General features: G+C 48.3%; 1 protein-coding gene across 1 annotated transcript in view; it reads right to left on the bottom strand.

Moving 5' to 3' along the window:
* The window catches only part of SMG1 (SMG1 nonsense mediated mRNA decay associated PI3K related kinase), a 1,828,328-nt gene that overhangs the window by 1,373,327 nt on the left and 430,316 nt on the right, over positions 1–24,685 (bottom strand). Inside the window, exon 20 of the mRNA XM_086940872.1 lies at positions 17,717–17,916. Coding sequence (XP_086796998.1) covers positions 17,717–17,916 — 200 coding nt within the window. The remainder of the gene's footprint in view (positions 1–17,716; positions 17,917–24,685) is intronic.

The raw sequence follows: 24,685 nt of genomic DNA, 5'->3' as shown, positions 1-24,685 counted from the left end.
GAGACAGTTTTTGGTGTGGAACTAGAGAGAGTTCTAGCAGTGTGGTGAACCACAGTTGGAATGCCCATGTGGGAGCTATTAAGATCAGTTTGAGAGACTGTTGTCTGAGCTTGCGTACAACTAGTGGTATTAGTGGGATTGGCGGAAAAGTGTACGCAAATCTGCCTGACCAGTTCATCCATATCGCATTGCCCTTGGACAACGGGTGTGGAAACCTGGATGCGAAGGTTGGGCATTTCATGTTTCTGTGTGTGGCAAACAGGTCTATGTCTAGATGACCCCATTTGTGAAAGAATGGTTGGAGAACTTGCGGATGTAGTTCCCATTCGTGTATCTGTTGTGTGTGTCGACTTAACAGATCGGCTATCTGATTGTGAACTCCGGGAAGGTGTTCTGCGAGCAGATATATCTTTTGTGGAATGGCCCATCTCCAAATGTTTTGTGAGAGAATGGACAGTTGCAGGGAATGTGCGCCTCCTTGTTTTTGTACGTAGTATATGGCGGTCATGTTGTCCGTCCGGATTAAGACAGCTTTGTTCTGTATGTGCACTTGGAAGGACTTCAGTGCAAGGAAAATTGCCAGCAACTCTAGGTGATTGATGTGAAGCACCTTTTGTTGAGCGGTCCATCTTCCCCGAGTTGTCTGGTGGAGCAGATGTGCTCCCCATCCGGTCAGGGATGCGGCTGGTGTCAGTACTATCTGTGGAACTTGATCGAGGAACGGCTGCACTTTGGTAAAGTTTTTGGTGTTCCACCACTGCAGAGAGAGAGGTGTGCGGCTGTCCACCAACACCAGGTCTGTTAGTTGTCCTTGTGCCTGATTCCACTGATGTGCTAGACATTCCTGCAATGGGAGCATTTGCAGTCTTGCATATGGTACAATAAAAATGCAAGATGCCATCATGCCTATTAATTGCAAGAACACTCTGGCTGGGAGAGAGTGTTGGTTTTGAAACCATGTAACTAATGATTGAATGCTCTGTATCTAGTCTGGACTGGGATAAGCTAGAGCTGTATTGGTGTTTATGGTAGCCGCTAGGTATTGATGTACATGAGAGGGATGGAGATGTGACTTGGTGTAGTTGATTGTAAACCTAAAGTCGTGCAGTGTTTGAATCGTTTGAGAGGTGTGTTGGACACACCGATTGGCTCATAAAAGCCAAGTCATTCAATCGTCTAAGTATGGGAAGACATGGATATGTTGTCTTCTGAGATGTGCTGCTACTACTGATAGGCACTTTGTAAACACTCGTGGTGCAGTTGTGACCTGAATGGAAGGACTTTGAACTAATAGTGTTGTCCTTCTAGTACAAATCTGAGATACTTCCTGTGAGAAGGATGTATGGGAATGTGGAAGTAGGCATCCTTGAGGTCTAGTGTGGTTAGGAAATCGCCTTGTTACAACAATGGGAGCACTTGTTGTAGAGTGATCATGTGAAAATGATCTGAGTGTATATACAGATTGAGAGGCCGTAGGTCTAGAATTGTTCTTAGTGTTCCGTCCTTTTTGGTATTAGGAAATAGAGTGAGTAAACCCCTGTTCCTTGATGTTTTAACGGAACTAGCTCTAGTGCATCTTTTTGCAGCAATGAGAAAACCTCTTGTTGGAGCAGCGTTAGAAAGTTCTGTGGACATTGGACGCTGTCTGGGGGGTATATGTGGGAGGGGTAGCTGTAGGCTCTAGGCAGTAACCATACTGGATAATTTGTCTTACCCACTTGTCTGTTGTGATGGAATTCCAGACTGGTAGGAACTGTGTTAGTCTGCCCCCTACAGGAGTGGAATGCTGTTGGGGGAGCAGAAGGAAGTCACTGTTTTGTGTTCGATTACTGTTATTTCCTCGACCTCTTCTCTTGTTTTTGTTGCCTCTGTAGCCCCCTCTAAAGTATCCTATATTAGAGGATGTTTGTGTATTTGTTTTAAAAGATAGTTGAATTGTCTGCTCCAACTTGTTTGGAGCCTCCTATCTAGAAGGAGCGACGAAAGGAGCCTCTTGCTTGGGTGGACTGCAGAGCTCCTATAGACTTGGCTGTGTCAGTGTCTTTCTTCATTTTTTCAAGTGCTGTGTCTACCTCTGGACCAATCAATTGTTGTTGGTTGAATGGTTGATTTAAGATAGTAGTTTGCACCTCTTGCTTAAATCCTGAAATGCGTAGCCACGTTTGACGTCTAAGGAGGACACTGGTGTTTATTGCTATGGATGCAGTGTCTGCTACATCTAGTGCACATTTAATGGAGGCATTTGATATACGCTTACCCTCTTGTATGAGGTCATCTGCTTGTGTCTTATATTGGTCAGGTAGATGTTGTAAGAGCTTCTCTAGCTGATCATAGTGAGCCCTGTCTTATCTTGCGAGGAGTGGTACAAAAGGGGGTGGTGATGGACGGAGCATCTGAATCAATCAAACACTCACACCCTTGCTTACCTTGCCACTGGATTCAAGCAAGCCGGGCTGAAGACGGCTGGAATGCCAGAAACCGGTCCTCGGAAGCATGTTTCCGGTCCAGGGAAGACATGGCTTGGCAGTTCGGGCTGGACTGTTCCCCTGAGGCACAGGGTCAGACTGATTTGCATATAGCCATGTCTCAACTGGGGTGGCAGAGTGGGCTAAAGAACGGTGATGGATTAAACCCAGATCTTTTGACTGGGTGTGAGTGTTTGATTGATTCAGATGCACCGTCCATCACCACCCCCTTTTGTACCGCTTTTGCCCGCCATAAGTGTGGCAGGGTATGCTCAGACGTGAGTCCCTTGCTCACTTTGCCACTGGATTCAAGCAAGCCGGGCTGAAGACGGCTGGAATGCCAGAAACCGGTCCTCGGAAGCATGTTTCCGGTCCAGGGAAGACATGGCTTGGCAGTTCGGGCTGGACTGTTCCCCTGAGGCACAGGGTCAGACTGATTTGCATATAGCCATGTCTCAACTGGGGTGGCAGAGTGGGCTAAAGAACGGTGATGGATTAAACCCAGATCTTTTGACTGGGTGTGAGTGTTTGATTGATTCAGATGCTCCGTCTATCACCACCCCCTTTTGTACCGTATCTTGCGAGGAGGGCCTGTGTGTTAGCGATGCGCCATGTATTGCTAGCTTGGGCAGCTATTCTTTTTCCTGAAGCATCTATTATCTTTGATTCTTTATCAGGAGGTGGTGCTTCACCTGATGTTTGGGAATTAGCCCTTTTCCTAGCGTTTGAAAGTACTAGGGAGTCTAAGGGTAGTTGTCCTTTAATGTAGGCAGGATCCCCAGGAGCTGCTCTGTACTTTTTCCTCTATCCTCTGGTTTATGATTCTAGCTCTTACAGGATCTTTAAACACTTCTGGTGCCTGTTTAATGACTCCTTTAATCATTGGTAGTATTTGCACAGATTTTTGAGAGTGTTCAAGTGTCTAGTAAAAAATCTTCCTCTGTCTCATCTGAATGCATGGTGACATTGTGATGATTGCAGCCCTATTAATTAAGTGTCCAAACCCAATATTGTCTTCCGGAGGAGAAGGTTTAGATAGATATATATGTGGGTCAGGAATATCTGGTACATCCTGTGGGTTTGGATACTCTGCGTGGTGAACCTGTTGGGTAGGGGAAAAGGGTCATCTGGGTCTCTCCCTTCCCCCATGCTATACTCATCAGCATCCTGATGAGTATGTTGTGGAGAATGAGGAGGAGAATTTTGAGGTGAAATGTTTAAAGGAAGAGCAGGTGAAGGAGATCCAGGAGAAGTAGGGTGCATAGGAGATGTGGCAGAGTCCTTCTTGACAGGCACTGGAGGTGTAGGTGCTGTATCTGACTTTCTCTTCCTGTGTGGTGTGGTTGAAACATGTCCTGTTTCTGGATCAATGTAGATCCTTTTTTGTAAAGGATCTGGTTGGAAAATCTCCTCTTCTTGAGGCACAGCCTTCTGCGCTGATCTTTTCGCTTCCGAACCTGTTTGTTTATTGTCTTTTGCCTTAGGAGCCGCTGTTGAGTCCTTTGGTGTAGATTTTGGAGTCTAAGCCTGTTTCGTGGACTTTGGAAGGATTGGAAGCAGGCTTTGTTTGTTTCGGCATCGAAGGTATCTGCTTCGCAGTGGAAGCTGTTTTCGGGGAATCGGAAACAGGCTTCGTTGTTTTCGGAGATGCTTTGTCTCACGGAGTCGACTGTTTTGGAGTGTCTTTCAGAACCGGGACTTCTTTTTGTTTCGGTTCCGAGGGGGGTAGGTGGCATCGACACATGCGATTTGCTCAGTATGGAGCTACCGGAAGGCTTCATTACTTTCTTCTGAGCCGGGCTCAATGGCGGGGATTTTGAAGCGTTTTTTTGGTCTCGACTGGGCCCCGCAGGCGGAGTGTTGACCTTTGCCTTCAGTTTTGGTGTTTGGGTAGGGGCAGTGGTACTCACACGTTGATCCGAAGGTATGGAGTCATCAGAGTCATCTGCCTCGAATACGATCTGGAGAGCATCAGAATCTTCCTCCGGGACACAAGGACCTTTGAAAATATCCACTGGTTCCGGCACTCATCACTGCATGTCGCGTCAATAGGCCCCCGGATCCCGAATGGTCTTTTTCGATCGAAAGGATGCACAGGCTGTGCAACTGGATTCGTCGTGGTCTGGCGATAAGCACACGTTACAGACCTCGTCATGGTCACTGTGTGGAACTTTTGCTTCACACTCGGGGCATCTTTTGAATGGTGTCCTTTCCATGTGGTGTAGGCCTCACGGCGTGGGTAGGCCCAACGGCCCGCGTCGACGACAGGAATCGAGCTGACGAAGTCTAGTCAATGTTTATTGGAATCGAAAGTTGTTTGGTGAAGTTTGAAGAATTTTCTTATGCGTCGAAGTACATGAAAAGTAGATTTCGAACCAGAGCAGAAAAGTTTCATCCGAACCCAGTGGCGGAAAAAAAACAATCCAAGGATGGAGCCGATGCCCATGCCCACTATCGTCCAAGGGAAGAGTGACCTATCTCGTGACTACAAAGACTTCTTCCAAGATGACAGCAACATGCAATCATCCGAGCCCAACACCAGGTGGCGATCTAATGCAAAGTGTAGAATCTGCAGCTCATATGCCTTGAACACGTATTTTCAGAAAAATCTCAATCTTTTTCTATTGCACCTTCAACTAAAGTTACAAGATGCAGGCAGTAGACACTTTGTAGAGAGAAGCCTTGCTGTACAAGATGTCTGTCTCCTGGGACAGCTAAAGTACGAGTTACTTACCTTTGGTAACGATGTATCTGGTAGAGACGATTCTAGCCGCAAATTCCTTAACGTAGAATTATCCCCAGGCGCGGGACTGGATCCGGAAAATCTTTTGCCCAGCATCCCTGCGCGCCGGGTTGACGGCATCACAAGAGTCCGCCCTGACGTTGTTCGTGTACGTGACGGCAGCGAAGTCTCACCTCGGCTCGTCTACTTCAGTTTTCTTCGGAGAACTTTTCCACACCACAATGTGGGGCCACCAGAGAAAAACTGTGACAGTATAGGATCAGTGTGCGAAAAAGCAGAAACAGACAAGGAATGGTGAGGAACACCACCAAAAGGGGCAGTGCCAGACACTGCAGCACCTAAGGGCAGGGAAAAGAAGAAAGAACAGAGCACTGCCCTGATCAGCGTACCCTGCCAGTACGGAAATAGCCCCCCCCCACCCCCAGTGACATATGAAAAAATGCCGTTATAACATGTAACAAGACTACAATCCCAATCAATAACAATGAAGGGAAAACAGTCCGGGAAGACCAAGGAACGACAACCCCCAGGACAGCCCCAGCACAGAATGTGACATCCCCCATAAGGAACAAGGGCAGAGGCCCGGCCAAAAGACCCCAACCCAGAGGGCAGCAGAGAAGCATAAGGGCCAGAACCCCTAGCACTGAAAGGGGAAAGAGGGGGTGAAGGTAGCCCCAACCTGGAGCAACCAGAGCGTAATGGCACAGAAGCACCTATAAACCTATCCTCCAATGACCAAAAGGGAGGAATCGGAACAAATAACAGGATAACATTCTGTCAAACAAAAGAGCAAAAGAATGCACTCACAGAAGACATAGCCACCCACAGGGAGGCGAGTGCAGAAGACCAAGCCAAAGGTCCTCGCAGAACGGGGAGGAAGGGCGGGTCGTGAAGAAATCTGCTGCTAGAATCATCTCTATCAGATACATCGTTAACGAAGGTAACTCGTACATCTGATAGAGACTACTAGCCGCAGATTCCTGAACGTTGAATAGATACCCTAGCCATACCAAAGGGGAAGGAGGGTCTGCGAGAGGACCACACCAGCCTGGACATACCAGAGTCCCACACAGCGGACGAGGCCAACCAACAGGGAAAGAACCCTGTCCCCCCAGGCAAGGGGAACCCATGCTTTCAGAAAACCCCCAACCCAATGTGGGGATGCAGGAAGACAAAAAGAGCAGCCCACCAGCAAGCAGCAGGAGAAACAAGGGCAAGGCTAAAGGAGGCCAAGGTGCCCCACACACATTCAAGTTATCAAGAACATCCACCAAGAACCCCAAGGTCCAAGCAATAAAGAGGAGCACCTAGGAAGAAGAGCAACCTAGAGACTCCAAGGAAAGAGGTAGAGTGAAGGCAAGCGTGGAACAAAAGAGCGCCATCGAAAGGAAGGTCCACCAGCCGTTCTCGAACGTTCTCTGGGAACACACTGTCCCAAAGTCAGGCATGCAGACAAAGAGCAACCGAAGAAGCCATGGCACGACCAAACACCTCCGAGATGTCCAGAGCGGAGCAAAGAATGAACACCGCCAGCTTCCGGCCATCCAACACATGGTGCCGCAGATCAACACAGGCCCCCTCCTGAGGAGCGGCAGACATAAAGGATTCCGCCGAGTCCCACTAGCAAGAAGTGGTCCTAGCCAAAACACAGAGTGTTAAGGGCCCTCAGAGCCGCACTGGTGGAGGCGAACATATTGTGCCCCCAGAATTCAAGCCAGCGGGCCTCCCGCGATGGGGAGACAACAGCGGTGGCAGAGAGGGGAAGGCATTCTGCAAAAGAGGGCCCCTGGTAGAAGGGCGGAGGGAAAGACACACAGAATCATGTGGCGCTTGATGGTGGCAGTGCAGAAGGTTTTGGGGCACCGGGTTCCCCGTGGCGGGGCGGCCCCAAGCCCCCAGAAGAGAAGAATGAAGGGAACCCTTGAAAGGAAGGAGCAGCTCCCTACCACCAGAACCTTGATGGAGGACCTCCAGAAGATGATCCATGGGTAAATGGGCAGCAGGATCACCCATGTGCAAAATTCCCACAGCCGTGGAAACAGCACGGGCAAAGGCAGCATCCGGCTCCATAGGGCCTGCGGTAGAGAGAGCAGCTCCTCAGTAGTTGACGGCTGCAAGCTAAGGCGGCCATCCCCCAAGCCCAACGGTGAAAGGAAGGGCCAGGTCTGGGAAGGAGAGAGAAAGAGAGGGCCAGAGGTGTAGGGGACCTGCGGCGCCTCCAGCGAAGGCCACAGTGAGAGCGAGGAGCCGTCCTTAGACAACGTCTGCGAAAAAGCCACGACGCGTCGGCCCGTCTCCGGCCAGGATGACACCAGAAAGCGCCGAACCTCTGGAGAAGAGGAGGCGTCAGAGGATGACCCAATGGCCCTACATCGGCCTGGTGCCATAGAGTCTGCAATCTGAGGCAGGACATGGTCGTCCAACGCCAGGGAAGACACAGGGACGACTCCGCAACAGCGCTCAGCGCAGGAGACCGAGGCTGGGCCGGAGCCGGGGCAGCGAAGGAACTGCGCTGGAAAGGCGTCGGCCCAACCTCCGACGAGGCCGCTGCCTGCGTGGAGGGGTGTAGAGACTCGGGGAAGGGGGGGGGGGGGGGGGGGGGGGGGGGGGGTTTCGAGGGATCCCGCGCCAGCCTCAGCCCGTAATGGGACGAGAAGGGCCCTCCGTCAGCCCCTGTGGCATCGCCAGAGCCGCCGGCGCCTAAGCGGCGTCACCTCGGACGAGACCTGTCCCGAGGGACGAGTGGGACTGGGGGGTGCGACCAGAGTCCCGGTGACCTCCTGCGACACCTCAGGAACTCCCGCAGGAGTTTGCAGTTAAGCAGAGGCGCTGTGGTCCGAAGGAGGGACCCCCAACTGCAGCACATCCTCCGAACCTGGATCCGAGAACGCCGCGCCGGGGCCGGAGCCACCGGCGACGACACGGAGGACCCCGCACACGGCAAGGGATCCGGAGACGTCCCAGGAGGGGAAGGAGGAGGAGAAGCCAGCGAGGCCTGCACCAGGAATTGGCAGATAGGGGGACAACCTGCGGGGCCGCTCCACCCGTGAAGAGCCAGCGCCCCCAACAGGCCGGGAACCAGCCCTCGGGGACAAGCTGCAACACATACCGACAGGTGAGCGACGCCCTTGCAGCCTGGGAGAAGGCTGATGTCGAAGACGAAGATCGCGATACCTGAAACCCCCTGCAGGGGCCGGGCGTGGAGACGCCGACCTGGACATGCAGGCTGAAAGAAGTTTCATCCGGTGCTCCCGCTGGGACTTCGGTTTCATCTGCTGGCCCGCCTCATAATCAGTGGAGTCGTGGTGTTCTCCCAAACACCACATGCAGATGGGGTGAGGATCCGTCGGCAACATCTGGCGCGCACAAGATGAGCACTTCTTAAAACTCGAAGGCATTCGCACCCTGTTCCCACAGATACGCAGCAAGCAAAGGGGAAAAAGGCCCGAAAAAGGCCAAGAGCACGATCCGGATTCGCGGTGCACGCGGGAAAGAAAAAAAAACTGGCGTAGGCGCGCCGGGGTGGGACTTATGTGACCTCGCTGAGGTCAAGTACGCGGACGTCAGGATGGAGTCGTATGATGCCGTCTCCGCGGCGCACAGTGTTGCTGGGCAAAAGATTTTCCAGATCCAGTCTCACGCCTGGGGATAATTCTATGTTAAGGAATCTGCAGCTAGTAGTCTCTATCAGATACTTTAATTACAGGGAAGACCCCAAGAGGGCAAATCAACTCCCTTCTTTTTACCATTCTTCTCAAATCGAGCAAAAGAGTATAATCCCAGAAGTGCTGACTGAATCCAACAAAGCTAGTCTGAAGAGTAACTGGTCTTACAGTCCGGGAAAGCAGAGACATAATGAGAAGTAGTTCTGAAGAGAATATGTGGTGACCCTGGGTGCAAATCTCTTATGGGATTATGCTTACTGATGGAGAACCAAATCTAATTGATATGAGTCAGTGTGTACTACTGCCTTTGAGTTACATTTTAACGATTATCTTTCAGCACTGTACGGACATTGTAAAATTACTGTACTGGAGTGTGTACCGGTTCAGTCCAGCAACTGTTTGCTCTCGGCATAGATGGGTCTTTACAATCTGAGCATGTTCAACATATGTCTCAAATGAGAAGCCTAAAAGGAATATGCTACTTACCAGTATGCATCTGTTCTTGGCATAGAGGGCTGCAGAGAGGTACATTATGAATAGATCACCATCTGGTGTTGGGCTCGGATGATTGCACTTTGTTTTTCTCTTGGAGAGTCTTTTGTAGCTTGGTGACTCCTCCTTTGGTTGCTAGTGCGCATGGGCATCGGCTCCATCCTTAGATTGTTTTGCCATAGTAGGGTTAGATGGAGTAGTATGATAGAATACAGATAGAAATGCCCATTTAAGTGTATCTAAATAAGATATTGTTGGAACAGACACAGGTTTCCGGGGAGGCTGGGAGGGCATGTACCACTCTACAGCCCTCTATGCCAAGAACAGATGCATACTGGTAAGTAGCATATTCCGTTCGAGGCATATGGGCTGCAGATGGTACATTATGAATAGACTATACAGCAGTTCTCTCCCTAGCGGTGGTCACCCGTGTCTGTTGCAACTGTTTGAAATAAAGTCTTTAATACAGCTTGTCCCACTCTAGCTTGTTGTGTTGTGTGCACATCTACACAATAGTGCTTTGTGAAGGTATGCGGTGTAACCCAGGTAGCTGCTTTGCATATGTCATCTAGTGGAATGTTTCCCAAGAATGCCATAGATGCTCCTAGTTTACGTGTAGAGTGAGCTCTAGGAGGAACAGTTAATGTCCTCTTTGCTTTTAAGTAGCATATTTGTATACATTTTACAATCCATCTGGCAATGCCTGCTTTAGAGATGGGATTGCCCTTATGTGTAGGAGAAAACGCTACAAATAGCTGTTTTGTCTTTCTGAAAGTTTGTGTTCTTTCTATATAATACAATATTGCCCTTCTGACATCTAATGTATGTAGGGCCCTTTCCGCTACCGTCTGTGGTTTTGGAAAGAAGACCGGTAGTTCCACTGACTGATTGATGTGGAAAGCAGAAATTACTTTTGGTAAGAATTTTGGGTTTGTTCTAAGAACCACCCTGTTTTGGTGTAACTGCATGAATGGTTCTTGAATTGTAAACGCTTGTAACTCACTTACTCTTCTAAGTGACGTGATAGCTATGAGGAAGGCCACCTTCCATGTGAGGAATTCTATTTCACACCTATGCATAGGTTCAAAGGGTGGTCCCATTAGTCTGGTAAGTACTATGTTGAGATTCCAGACTGGGGAAGGTGGCTGTCTTGGTGGAATGACTCTTTTGAGTCCCTCCATGAAAGCTTTAATTGCTGGTACTTTAAACAGGGAAAGATGTTGCCTGTTTTGTAGGTACGCCGCTATAGCTGCGAGATGAACTCTGATAGAGGTATATGCTAAGTTACATTGCTGCAAGTGTAGTAAATAGCAAATTAATCTGTTTAGTGGATGCATCCAGAGGGTTGATGTCATTACTGTTACAGTGTACAGCAAACCTTTTCCATTTTGCTGCATAGCATGCTCTGGTGGTAGGACGTCTTGCTTGTTTAATGATTTCCATACATTCTGGGGGTAAATCTAAATATCCAAACTCTATGACCTCCGGAGCCAGATCGCTAGGTTCAATTGTTTGGGATCTGGGTGCATTATTTCTCCATGGTTCTGTGTAAGGTGCATGGGTAATAATCTTAGCTTTTGATGTGGCGCCTGTGAGAGTTGTAGTAGCGTGGTGAACCACGGCTGTCTTGCCCACGTGGGTGCTACTAGTATCATTGTCATTGAATGCTGTTGCAGTTTCGGAACCACTAACGGAATTAGTGGGAGAGGGGGAAAAGCGTAAGCAAATTTGTTGGACCAATTTATCCATAGTGCATTGCCCTGGGACCGGTGGTGTGGGTACCTGGATGCGAAGTTTTGGCATTTTGCGATCTGATGATTGGCAAACATCTTTGGAAGAATGGCTGCAGTATCTGGTCGTGCAGATCCCATTCGTGTTCTGACTCTCTGCTTAGGATGTCTGCTATCTGATTTTGAACTCCTGGTAGGTGTTCTGCTAACAGATAGATCTTTTGAGGAATGGCCCATCTCCAAATGTCCTGTGCTAGTCTGGATAGTTGGAGAGAGCGTGTCCCCCCCCTGTATTTGAATATAATACATTGCAGTCATGTTGTCTGTTCTGATCAGGACTGCCTTGTTGGTTATTTGCATTTGGAAAGCTTTTAGTGCTAGAAATACTGCTAGTAGTTGATGTGCAGTTTCTTTTGCTGCACACTCTATTTCCCCGGCACTGTGTATTTGTCCATGTGCGCTCCCCATCCGGAGAGCGATGCGTCCGCTGTCAGTATCACTTGTGGAATCGGTTCTAGTAACTACCGTCCCTTGGAAATGTTTGTTGTGTTCCACCACTTCAGAGAGCGATGCGTACGGTCGTCTACCAACACCAGATCTGTAATCTGACCTTGAGCCTGATTCCACTGTGTCGCTAGACACTCCTGTAGTGGACGCATTTGTAGTCTGGCATGTGGTATTAGCAGTATGCAGGAGGACATCATGCCTAACAGCTGCATAAACACTCGTGCTGGTAGTGAGTGTTGTGGTTGAAACCTTTGTATCAACTTGACCATTGTCTGTATCCTGATTGGATTGGGGTATGCTTTGGCTCCTTCTGTGTCTATAGTAGCCCCCAGGTATTGTTGAATTTTGTTTGGTTGTAGGTGTGATTTTTTGTAGTTCACCGTAAACCCTAGGTGGTGCAGCAATTGAATGGTCTTCTGTGTGTTGTGAAGGCATTCTTCTTGTGACTTGGTCTTTATTAACCAATCGTCCAAGTAAGGAAAGACACGTATTTGTTGTCTTCTTAGGTGTGCTGCCACCACAGCTAGGCATTTTGTGAACACTCTTGGTGCCGTTGTGACCCCGAACGGAAGGACTTTGAATTGATAATGTTGTCCTTCCACTACAAACCTTAGGTATTTCCTGTGGGCTTTGTGAATTGGGTTGTGAAAGTAAGCGTCTTTTAGATCCAGTGTAGAAAGAAAGTCCCCTTTCTTCAGTAAAGGAAGTACTTGTTGGAGTCTGACCATGTGGAAATGTTCCGAATTTATGTATGCATTGAGAGGTCTGAGGTCTAAGATTGGTCTTAGAGACCCGTCTTTTTGGGGGATTAGGAAGTATTGAGAGTATACTCCTGTCCCTTTTTGATGTTTTGGAACCTTCTCTATGGCATGCTTTTGTAGCAGTGATAGTACTTCCTCTTTTAACAATGTCAGATGGTCTTGACTCATTGGACGCTGTTTGGGGGGGATGTTTGGTGGGGTAGCTGTGAGTTCTAGGCAATAACCATGTTGGATAATTTGTCTCACCCACTTGTCTGATGTGATGTTTTCCCAGACAGGTAGAAACTGTGCTAGACGTCCCCCGACCGGTGTTATGTGGTCTGGGGGAAGTTGTATTAAGTCACTGTTTTGGGGTTGGGGAGTTGCGGTTGTTATTATTTCCGCGACCTATACCCTTGTTGTTGTTACCTCTGTAACGGCCTCTTGAATTACCTCTGGGTGACGTAGGTGTAAAAGAGGTGGGTTGCTGACTTGTTCCTGTACTTTTTGAGCCCCCTCTATAGGTGGATCTACGAAAGGAACCCCTTTGTGCTGGCTGTTGTAATGCTCCCATTGACTTAGCCGTTTGTGTCCTTTTTCATCTTTTCTAAGGTCTCATCTGTGCTTGAGCCGAAAAGTGTCTTCTGATCAAAGGGTTGGTTCAATAAGGATGTTTGTACTTCTTGTTTGAACCCTGACACTCTAAGCCATGCATGTCTCCTTAACATGATACTGGTGTTGGATCTTGCTGCAGTGTCTGCCGCGTCTAGGGCGCACTTAATGGAAGTGTTAGTTATTATCTTTCCTTCCTGTATAAGTTGATCTGCTCTCTTCTGATGTTCTTTAGGGAGCTGTGTGATGAGTTTTTCTAACTCATCATAATGTGCCCTGTCATAGCGTGCAAGTAGCGCTTGTGTATTGGCTATGCGCCAGCTATTTGCCGCTTGTGATGCTACTCTTTTGCCTGATGCATCTATTAATTTTGACTCCTTATCAGGTGGAGGGGCTTCTCCTGTAGATAATGAGTTTGCTCTTTTGCGAGCGTTTGATACTACCAGCGAGTCTAGAGGTACCTGCCCCTTGATAAATATTGGGTCCTTTGGAGCTGCCTTATATTTTTTATCAATTCTTGGGTTTAACACCCTAGCCCTCACTGGGTCTTTGAATATGTCTGCTGTGTGACTGAAGACCCTTCAGCATAGGAAGAGTACCTGATGTTTTGTGCAGTAGGTAGTGTCTCTAATAGGAAATACTCTACTTGAGGTTCTGTATGTAGATCTACCTTATGATATTTTGCTGCCCTATTAATGAGCTGTACAAACCCTGTGTTATCATCAGGTGGTGAAGGCTTTGAGGGATATAACTCTGGGTCGTTATCATCTGACCCTGCGTCATAATGTTCCCATGGGTCATCCTCATCTGGGATAGTGTCATCATCCTCGTGAGGTTCTCCCTCCCCTGTATCACTGTCTACATCTGACTGAAGTGTAGATGGTCTTGGTGTAGAGGAATAGTTGGCATAGTGTGAGGAATAGGAGAAGAGGGTGTGACTCTAGGTCGAGGAGAAGTAGGAGGAGTTTTATTTGTCCCCATTGTTCTCTTTTTAGAAGGAAGAGGTTTGTCCTCTGGCTGTTCATTCTTCCTCTTCTTCGTCACTACTTTGCCAGTTTGTGGATCGATAAACAAAATCTTTTGTTTCGGATCTGTTTGTTGCTCCTGTGTCGGTAACAAAGCTTTTGGTTCCGAAAGGTGCCTTTGCTTTCGATCGTCAATGTTCGGTGTTTTCGGCACCGAAGATTTGCTAGATTCCGATTTTTTCGGTGTCGAGTGAGTTTGACGTCGAAGCATGTTTCGGTTTCGACATGGAATGTTTCGATGCCGAGCTTTCCCTTGCATGAAGCTTCGGTGTCGAAGTCGATGTCGACCGTTTCTCGGATCCGACATGGTGGGAGACCGAGAGTTTCGGTTTCGTTGCCGGGCCCGAAGGTGGGGCGTCGGAAACTTTTTTCTGCGGTTTGACCGGGCTCGAAGGCGGGGTCGTTACCGCACGGGGTTGGTTTTTTGGTAAGGGGACGTCGTCACTCACGGTTTGTTGCACGTCGAGTTCCTCGACATCAGACTCGTCCCCTTCCGACCCAGACTGTTCTTCATGATCCTCTTCTTCATCGAGGTGCTGGTCTTCGAACAGCTCCGGGATCGCCTCCGACTGCATTCTGGAAACCTCGTGTCTTCGAGCTCGACGGTTTCTAATCGTCGACTTGAAGGAGAATGCTGCGCAGGCTTCGCAGTCCCTGGATTCGTGTTCAGGAGACAGGCAGAGGTTGCACACCTCGTGTAGGTCCTTGTGTGGGAACTTAGCACCACACGTTGGACATTTCTTAAATGGAGTCCTTTCCATGGACTCCGGGCTTGACCACGTCGAGAAAGGCCTCCTGTTCGTCGACGTAAATCAAAGTTTTTCGTTGATGTTGGAGTCGAAACGCGTCGGAATGGAAATGAAAACTCGTTCGATAACAATACTGTCAAATTGGAAAGGGAATACGCGCCGAAAAATTACTTCTTTCCGAAGTCGATCTGAAGCGCTTCAATCCTCATCCGAACCCGATGGCGGAAAAAAACAATCTAAGGAAGGAGCCGATGCCCATGCGCACTAGCAACCAAAGGAGGAGTCACCAAGCTACAAAAGACTCTCCAAGAGAAAAACAAAGTGCAATCATCCGAGCCCAACACCAGATGGCGATCTATTCATAATGTACCATCTGCAGCCCATATGCCTCTAACATATATATATAAAAAAAAAATAATGAGACAACTCAAAAAGGAGATCCACACCAATTAATAAAAATAGCAAATATCTTCATATATGTTTAGGTATCAGAAAATCATTCAGGTAAAAACGTTTTTAAATAGAAATATTTTTCAGTTCAAAAAGTCACTTAGTGAAATTTCTGCAATGTTAACCTATGGGAGGAAAATCATATGCGGTTTATCAGTTCTTGTCTGCGACTTGCCGTACCCTTCTCCAGGAGTTAAGGTGAGTGGTGGGCAAGGTCCAAGGCAGCACCACCAGACCCCACATGTGATACTAGGGCGGAAGGGTGCACAGGAGGCAAACACCATCAGATGCCTAATGTTATCAAAAGGAGAACAGTTGCAGTAGAAAGAGGCTGAAGGAGACGACTGACGAGTGGCTTTAGTTCTTGCAATGATGGGGGATGTGGGGACATCTTTTGTCATTCTCTTCTCCTCTGGACATGGAGTTCGGGTGCAGGGGGTTTTTATGTGTCAGGTTTTCATCAACCGGCAACACAAGTGATTAAGGTGGGCCTGCCACCAGAGGCTGCAGGTGACGTAGGGGAGCTCACAAGGAGTGACTTTACAGTGGACGTAGTACCTTAAGAGCTTGGGGACAATGCAGACACCACTGGTCCACTTCAACACTGGCTAGGGGGCTTGAGTGCAGAGGTGTTTGGCGTTGTCTGGTTTTGGCGGGCTGGAGTCCTCTTGTTCCTTCCTTTGCTGTCTGCTAGATGCAGGGGACAGTCCACTGTCCCTCAGGAGGTTTTGGTTCCTGGGCGAAGGTTGGTAGGTCTGCCTGGTTTTGAGGACAAGACGACTTTTAGGGTAATAGGCACAGTCAGATGACAGGCAGGTAGGGTTGGTGCCAATTCAGTTGCTGGGTCTTCTGTTCTTGCTGTGCGACTTCTCGTCCGTCTTCTTTCTTCAGGTGATCAGAATCTCCTGTTCTGGTGCTAAGGGCTCCTCTAAATACTCAATTTAAAGACATGTAGGATAGTGGTGAATGGTCTACTGACTCATGGGGTCACTACGCCAACTATATGACCTCTTCCTGTTGGAAGTGGGCATAACCTTGCCCCAGAATTCCTAAGTATGCCATCACAAAAATGGCTACCTCTGAAAAAAACATGTTCACCGAAGTCTAGCCCAACCTAAGGGTGGTACTAGCCTGGGGTTTGAAGGATGCCTGGCTAACTAATTTCCCCAGGTGTCCAGGTGCCAAAGGGGCTCGGCTTCCCTCTCCTGTAAAGGGGAGCCGGATTTGCATTTCAAAGGAGGCAGCTCTTTTAAGCTTGCCGGCCTAGGAAGGCTGATCAGAAGGTGGGAGGGGGTGTTGCACCCTCTTCCCAGAAAGGCTTTTGTTTTAGTCTCCTGGGAGCAGATGCTCTCATTCTAAGAGGTCAGAATAGTGTCTCCGGTGGCCGGTTGGCAGAAACCAGCCAGGGAGTACCAGAGGCTGATAGGTTTTCAGGGGGCACCAATAAGGTGCTCTCTGGGTGCGTCCACTTTAAATCCATCACTGGAATCAGTGAAGGTTTACTAACACAAAATGTGGGATACCAAACATCCCTATCTTCAGTGAAGCCATCAAGTAGCTGGGGACCACGTTTTCAACAGTATTCAGCACATGTTTTAAAATGGCTTCCCTGGTCACTTCTACTGGCAGTAATAGGACTGACCAGCACAAGGGTATGTCTGCTCAAGCAGCTATGCCCTCACAAGTAATTTTCAGCACCCTGCCTTAGGGATGCCAGGGCTGCTGTAGGGGTGACTTACAAATATTACATGCAATGGTAGGCAACTTGTCACAAAGGGATGTGTGACGTGGCGTTTTCACTTTTGTCAGCACCAAGACACAGCCCGCAATAGTAGCCTTGCATGTGCTTGGTGAGGGTACCTTAGGGTACACAATTTGTGCTGCTGCCCTTAGAGGCCCTCTTTATTACCCAAGCCCTAGGAACAAGGGATACAATTTTTAGAGACTTACATTGGGTGCTAAAGAGTTTGCCAATTGGGGGAACAACTGTACAGTTTTATAGAAAGAACACTGGTACTAGGGATATGGTTAGCAGGAACCAAGTACATTTCAGTCAAAGTTGCATCAAATACCAGGGAAAGAGGGGAGGGGCATCGAGGGGACAAGCACAATAACCTAGCTCTCTTCTGATATTTTACTACCAAAGAGTTTTAGCAAAAAACTGGAATATCTGATAAACCTATATATGTGGTAAGGGGTGCTAGCACCAGCTCATACAGGCTGCAATGGCAGGTCTGTAGATACAGTTTGAGCGATCCCCCATGGTTGGCATAATGCATGCTTCAGCCCATGGGAGAAAGTGCAGAGACTGGGGTCTTGATTAGCAGGATCCCAGTCTGGCTAGTCCAAAACTGCATAGCACCAGGCAAAAAGTGGGGGTAACCATAAAAGCAGATCCTACTTTACTACAGTGTATACAACAGAACTGGTGCACCTGGGTGGCCTTAATACAAAAGGATTGTGCATTTCAGATCTACGTTAACTCAAATGTTTCCCAAGTATTGTAAAACAACTTTTAAATTCACCCTCTATAATTACCTTCAATTGTCTGGAAGGTGTCCTGGGCTCTTCCAAGAGGTGTCCTTAACTTGGCAAGAACTGTAAACTGAGCTGCTTCCCATACAGCCCATTGCCAAAGGACTGCCTCAGTCTTCAACAGATTGCGAGGAATGGATGATTGGTCACGCTTATCAAGCCTCTGGCAGCTGTAGAACAACCTCTCCAGCCAGATATCTTTGCTATAAAACAAAATAAAGACTGTTTCTACACTGAATTACTATAATGTGTCAATACAATAATTCTCATTAAGGGAAAGTGTAGGAAGCCGGCTCTCTGTAGAGTGCACCAAAACGAGGTACACAGTGCAGAGAGTCCAGGCAACCCTTATTGGTTTACAGAGGCACAAGTAACAAACCAAAATGCTCTATTTTGTGATAGTGTGGAGGAGGAGTTTAGGCTTTTCAGAGGGTAGTGCTAAGCATTTGTTGCACTTAGAGAAGCAATAAATGAGACATACACCAAAGAAAAAAAACAGACTTATTAAAAAAAAAAAAACACATTTTGATATAATTTTAAACACCAAGAATTTCAGGCTCAAGTAAGTACTTTTCAAGATATTGATTTCTCCTGGTAAGTAGAATGTTCACTGTAAGAAGCTGCCTCTGTTTATGGTATTGTCACTAGGTGGCTATACCGTGCCCAAAAGCGTACAAGGCTCAAAGTAAAACCCAAAGGGCTGGATTAGTGGGAGTTCAGACGAGCAGCCTTAGGCCGAACAGAGGAGTACAAAACATTTATTGCACAGCATTAACTAATAATGCGCACATGACTCAAGAAGGAGATCCAGACCAACTCTAGAGAAATATACTTTGTTTGTATTTTATTTAACACCAAGAACTTCACAATAAGGTAAATATGTTTATTAATATAACAAATTACTTTTCACTTTGAAAAATTGACACTTAAAAACTTTTCAGAACAGTTCAATGTTATCCTTCGGTGATAACAATATCGCGCTTAAACAGGTAAGTGATGCACTTACAATTACGTCTTCTGGACCAAAGGTCAGAAAGGGGTAAGGGGTCAGGTGAGTACTAGAACTGCACAACCAGAAGCACACGGGGGCAGGTGCAGAGGTCAAAATCAGAGTTCGGCCCAATACTTTTCAATGGGTTTTTGTAGGAAGCTGGCTTTGTATATACCATACCAAAGCAAGGTATAGTGTGCACAGAGTTCAGTGGATTGCCAAAGGATTACAGAGGTAAAAGTAGATAATACCTTACTCTCTATTTGTGGTAGGCCTGCAGTAAGGCTTTATCAGAGGGTAGTGTTAAGCATTTATTGTACACACTCAGGCAAGAAATGATTTCACACAGAGACTGAAATCTGACCATTTGTTTTGAAAAAAAGATATTATTTTTAGAAGCAAGCAGGACTTGGTGCAGGTAAGTAAATATGGTACTTTTCAAGAATAAGACAGTTGAATGCAGTCTGCTTTGTTTCAGGCAGGTCAAATGGTCAGAAAGCTGAAATTACTTTGTGATTATTTTTTAGATTACTTATCACATTACTTTTTCTACTTAGTGTGATGTGTCTGGATATCTCACTAGGACATTTCCTAGATAAAAGGAAAGTCAGTTTTTGTAAACATACAGTTTCGTTGATTTTCCTACAATTGGCAACTCCACACTTCAAACTTTTTCCACAGAAAAACAGTCAATGCAGTTCTACGTGAGAAAATTAGGTTATCAGGTTCAAAGGTAGGTAATCTGTTTTGTGAGTTGGGTTTCTGGTATTAGAACCAGGGTACCCCCAGGGTCAAGGATGCACTCAAAGAACACCCTCAGCGGCATTAGGTCGGCGGGGTGCAGAGTGCTAAGGCCCAATGCTATCCAAAGGGGGATAGGGGGCTTCGTGTTGGTGGCTGCTCACATGCACGCCACTTGGATGTGGGCAAAATATTTAACAACAAGGGGTGGTGATGGACAGAGTTTCTGAATTAAGCAGAATACTCTCACCCAGTCAAGAGATCAGGGCTAGATCCAACACTGTTTTTTAGCTCACTGCACCATCCCAGTTCAGAACCTGGCTATATGCAAATTAGTCTGTGCCTGTCCCAGTGCATGATGGGAACAGGCCAAACCAAACTACCAAGCCAATTCTTACACTGGGAAGGAAACAAGCTTCCGGGGACCGGTTTCTGGCATTTCAGCCGTCGTCGGCCCGGCTTGCTTGAATCCTGATGGTGCAATGAGCAAGGGACTCACATCTGAGTATACCCTCCCACGCTTAGGGTGGGCAAAATATTTAACAACAAGGGGTGGTGATGGACAGAGTTTCTGAATTAAGCAGAATACTCTCACCCAGTCAAGAGATCAGGGCTAGATCCAACACTGTTTTTTAGCTCACTGCACCATCCCAGTTCAGAACCTGGCTATATGCAAATTAGTCTGTTCCTGTCCCAGTGCATGATGGGAACAGGCCAAACCAAACTTGTCTCCTTTCTGGTGAAGAATTGGCTTGGTAGTTTAGTCTGCCCTGTTCCCATGATGCACTGGGCCAGGGACAGACTGATTTGCATATAGCCAGGTTCTGAACTGGGATGGTGCAGTGAGATAAATAACGGTGATGGATCAAGCCCTGATCTTTGGACTGGGTAAGAGTGGTCTGCTTAATTCAGACACTCTGTTCATCACCACCCCCATTTCTGTATCGTACTTGGATGTGGGAGCAAAGCTATTAGGGTTTAGCTTAGGGCAAAAGGGAATCCGGTTTAGCACACAAGGAGCACCCACAGGGGCGGCCGGTTGCAGGGCACTGATGTGGCATTATGTGCCCTGCTTTCAATGGGAGTTGCTGGCTTTGGGTTTTGGCTGCAGGTTCGTTCCGGAAAGTCTTCTGTGAGGAACCAACAGCTAGGGAGGTATGTTGGAGGGCTCGGGACGTAGGTACACCTCAGGTCCTTTTCCCCAGGGCATAGGGCGGCCGGATGCAGCGGTGCCTTTTGAGGTCAGATTATAACTTACCGGGTCACTCTCAGTTGAGGGGGGGTGGGGGGCTGCAGGTGATTTCAGGGAGTCCTGGAGGGGTCAATCCACAGTGGACTGGGAAGCACTGGGGGACCTCGCTGGAACCAGTCGGCCACACGGACTCTGGCCTTAGGTGTCTGATGCAGTGGTGGTTCCAGGCATCGGGTTTCTTTGTCCTCAGCAGGCTCTGAGCTTTTCTTTGCTAATTTTTATGAACAGAGCTGCTGTTCACAGGAGATCTGGTCTTTGTTGAAGGCATTCAGTCTTCCCAGGGGTTGTGGAGGTAGCTGGCTGCAGGACAAGGCGAGTTTTGGCACAGGATCTCGGCAAACTCAGACAGGCCAGACAGGCTGGGGCAAGTTAGTTCTTCTCTGCAGTCTCCTCTGATGGGCGTCTTCTTTCGTCCTTCGTAGGTTGCAGGAATCAGCCTTCAAGGTTCGGGCTGCCCCCTAAATACTGTATTTAGGGGGCGTTTTAAGAGTCTCGAGGTCAGTAGCCAATGGGCTACTGACCTTAGGGTGACTACACCCTTGCTGCGCTCACCTCACATTGGGGAGTGGGCACAATCCCCAACACTGATTGGAGAGTGCCTGCCATCTGGCAGACCCTGAAGAGTAGGCTTCACCTCGCCTCCCCCAACTGAGGGGTTGGGTTGGTAGAGGTGGGTATACCTTCTGGGTTGTTCTAAAAATTTTCCAGCCAGTCTTCCCACCGGAAAGGGGGGAGACAGGAAGGGGCCTGCTCCTGATAGCAGGAGAGGCTGGAGTTTGCATTACAAAGGTGGCAAGGCCTTTGAAGCTCCCCTGCCACAGATGGCTCTTCCTGAACTTGGGGAGGTGCGACTACCTCCGTCCAGGAAAAGCTTTGTTTCTGGGGTGAGGGAGTGAAGACTCTCACCCCAGGGGTCCAGAACCTTGTCTCATGGTGCCAGGCTGGTGTTTACCAGTCAGGGAACCCACTAGAGGCAGGTTGTTTTTCGGGAGACATCTCTGAGATACCCTCTGAGTGCATTGTATAATAAATCCCCCACTGGCATCAGTGTGGGTTTATTCTACCAGTAAAGCCACTATGGTGCTGTCGGGATCGTAATGACAAACTCCCAGACCATATACTCTTTATGGCTTGTACTGCACTTAGTGTCTAAGAATGGACTTAGACACTGTAGGGGTACCGTGCTCAATCAACTGTACTCTCACCAGTGGTATAGTGCACCCAGCTAGAGGGGTGTCTTACCTATACCATAGGTGCAGGTTTGAAAGCACAGCACCCAGGTATGTTTGCCATGTCAACTCTTGACTTTTCTCTGCACCAAAACATGCAGCCTGCAATGGCAGTGTGTGTGTTAAGAAGGTACAGGACCTCTACGGATGGCACAATATGAGCGCAGTCCTTAGATGTCTTCCCTGGTCACAGTGCCCTTGGTACCTATAGTGTCTTTTACAAGGAACTTGCATATGGCCAGAGAGGTGGAAATTGGGAGTACAAAGGCAGAGTTTGGGGGAAAGAACACAGGCCCTGGGAACCTGATTGCCAGGGACCCAGGGCACATCAAGTCAAAGTGCCTTAGAAATCTGTCAAAAAGTGGGAGGGTTACTGCAACAGAAACCCAGCTTCCTACAGTTTTCTTTTATTGGCAAACAGGCTGCCTGCGTTGCACCAGAGGTTGCAGGAGGGAGACAGACAGAAGATTTAAGTAGAGATGAAGGGGGGTCGTAAGGGCACCGTCAGGTCAGCTCAGCAAGGCCCAGGGGATTCGGGTGCAGGGGTGCCTTTCGACATTGGGATCTTTTTACCGGAAATGGTCGCATTCAAGGAGGAGGGAGCCTCTGGATACACACTGCAGCCCTCTGCCATGGAGATCAGGAGAGGTCAGCCAACAATGGACACGAGGTCAGGATCGCTGGGGAGACTGCATAGGTGGGCCACTCAGACTCGGGCCATGGGCTTCTGGTGCAAAGTGGGCAGGGATAGCTGTTCCAGCTGGATCTGGAGCCCTTGGAGTCTGTTTCTTCTGGACAGGTCTTCTGTCAACAGGAGAGCAGTCCTCCCAGGGTTTCAGAGGTCGCTGGTAGAAAGACAGGTCGCAGGTTCGCAGAAGCTGAAGACAAGCCAGTAAGGCTGGGGCCAAGGCAGTTGTCATCTTCAGTCTCAGCAGGGATGTCTTCTTTCTTCTCAGGTCATCGCAGAGCTAGTTTCTATGTCTGGGGTAGCCCTCTAAATAATACATTTAGGGGTGTCTTAGGGGAGTAGTAAGTAGGGCAAATGGGCACCTTACCTGGCGATTGCACATTGTTGTCCTGGAAGAGTCTTCGAAGTATCACGAGATAGGTGGCTCCTCCCCTGGACTTCAGTGCGCATGGGCATCCTCTCCATCCCCAGATTGTTTTTCGCCATTGTGGCAGAAATGGAGTGTAATACTGAAAGTGATGACCATGCCTGAAAATGCTTCTGAGAGCTGCAGCTGCGACAGGCACCGGGGAGGAGGGCGGGCGATATGAATGTCAGCAGCCCTTCATGCCAAGAACAGATGCATACTGGTAAGTAGCATATTCCGTTCGAGGCATGAGGGCTGCTGAATTCATATCTGTGCATAGAAAAAATAGCAGTTACCTCCTTACCGGCGGGTGCCCGTGCCAGGTGCAGCAGCCTGAAAGAGTTCTGAGAACAGCTTGTCCTACAGCAGCTTGCTGTTTGGAGTGTACATCTACGCAGTAGTGTTTGGTAAATGTATGTATAGTGGTCCATGTGGCTGCTTTACAAATGTCCTCTAGAGGAATATTACCCAGGAAAGCCATGGAAGCCCCTAACTTGCGTGTGGAATGCGCTCTAGGGGGAACTGTTAATGTGCGCTTCGCTTTTTGATAACAGATCTGGATACATTTAACAATCCACCTGGCAATACCTGACTTGGAGATAGGGTTGCCTTTATGTTGTGGAGAGAATGCAACGAACAGTTGTTTAGTCTTTCGAAAGTCTTTTGTCCTGTCGATGTAATACAGGAGAGCTCTTTTGACATCTAAGGTGTGCAGTGCTCTGTCTGCCACAGAGTCTGGGTTAGGAAAGAAAACTGGCAGTTCTATATTTTGGTTAAGGTGGAACTGCGAAACCACCTTTGGCATTAATTTAGGGTTGGTGCGAAGCACTACCCTATTCGCATGAATTTGCAGGTAGGGTTCCTGAATTGTGAGAGCTTGCAGTTCACTGACCCTCCGCAGCGATGTAATAGCTATTAGGAAGGCCACCTTCCAGGTGAGGAACTGTAGTTCACAGGAATGGAGTGGCTCAAAGGGCGGCCCCATGAGTCTGGTGAGAACGATATTCAAGTTCCAGACTGGCCAAGGGGGGTGTCTGGGAGGGATTACTCTTAAGTCCTTCTAAAAAGGCTTTAATGGCTGTTACCCTGAAAACGGAAAGGTGTTGCCTGTTTTGAAGGTAAGCGCCTATGGCCGCCAGATGGATCCTGATGGAACTGTACGCAAGGTTGCATTGGTACAGATGCAACAAGTAACATATGATGTTTTGCGTAGACGCGTCAAACGGATTAATGTTATAGTTGGAGCAGTAAATAACAAACTGCTTCCATTTGGCTGCATAGCAGGCCCTGGTAGTCGGTCGTCTTGCCTCCTTGATGATGTTCATGCACTCAGGAGGCAAGTTCAGGTACCCAAACTCTATGACCTCAGGAGCCAAATCGCAAGGTTTAACTGCTGGGGATCTGGGTGCTGAATGTCTCCATGGCTCTGAGTGAGGAGGTTGGGAGTGAGACGAAGCCATTAGTGAGGCACCACTGAAAGTTCCAGGAACGTGGTGTACCAAGCCTGCCGTGCCCACAATGGAGCAACTAGGATGAGCGTCATGGAGTGTTGTCGCAGTTTGCGCGCCACCAGAGGTATGAGGGGGGCTGGCGGAAAAGCGTACGCAAATCTGTCGGACCAGTTCATCCATATCGCATTGCCCTGAGACTGCGGGTGTGGGAACC

Source organism: Lissotriton vulgaris, chromosome 10, assembly GCF_964263255.1.
Source record: "Lissotriton vulgaris chromosome 10, aLisVul1.2, whole genome shotgun sequence".
Classification (NCBI taxonomy): domain Eukaryota; kingdom Metazoa; phylum Chordata; class Amphibia; order Caudata; family Salamandridae; genus Lissotriton; species Lissotriton vulgaris.
The sequence above is the reverse complement of the archived record's forward strand: the minus strand, read 5'-3'. Positions and strand labels throughout refer to the sequence as shown.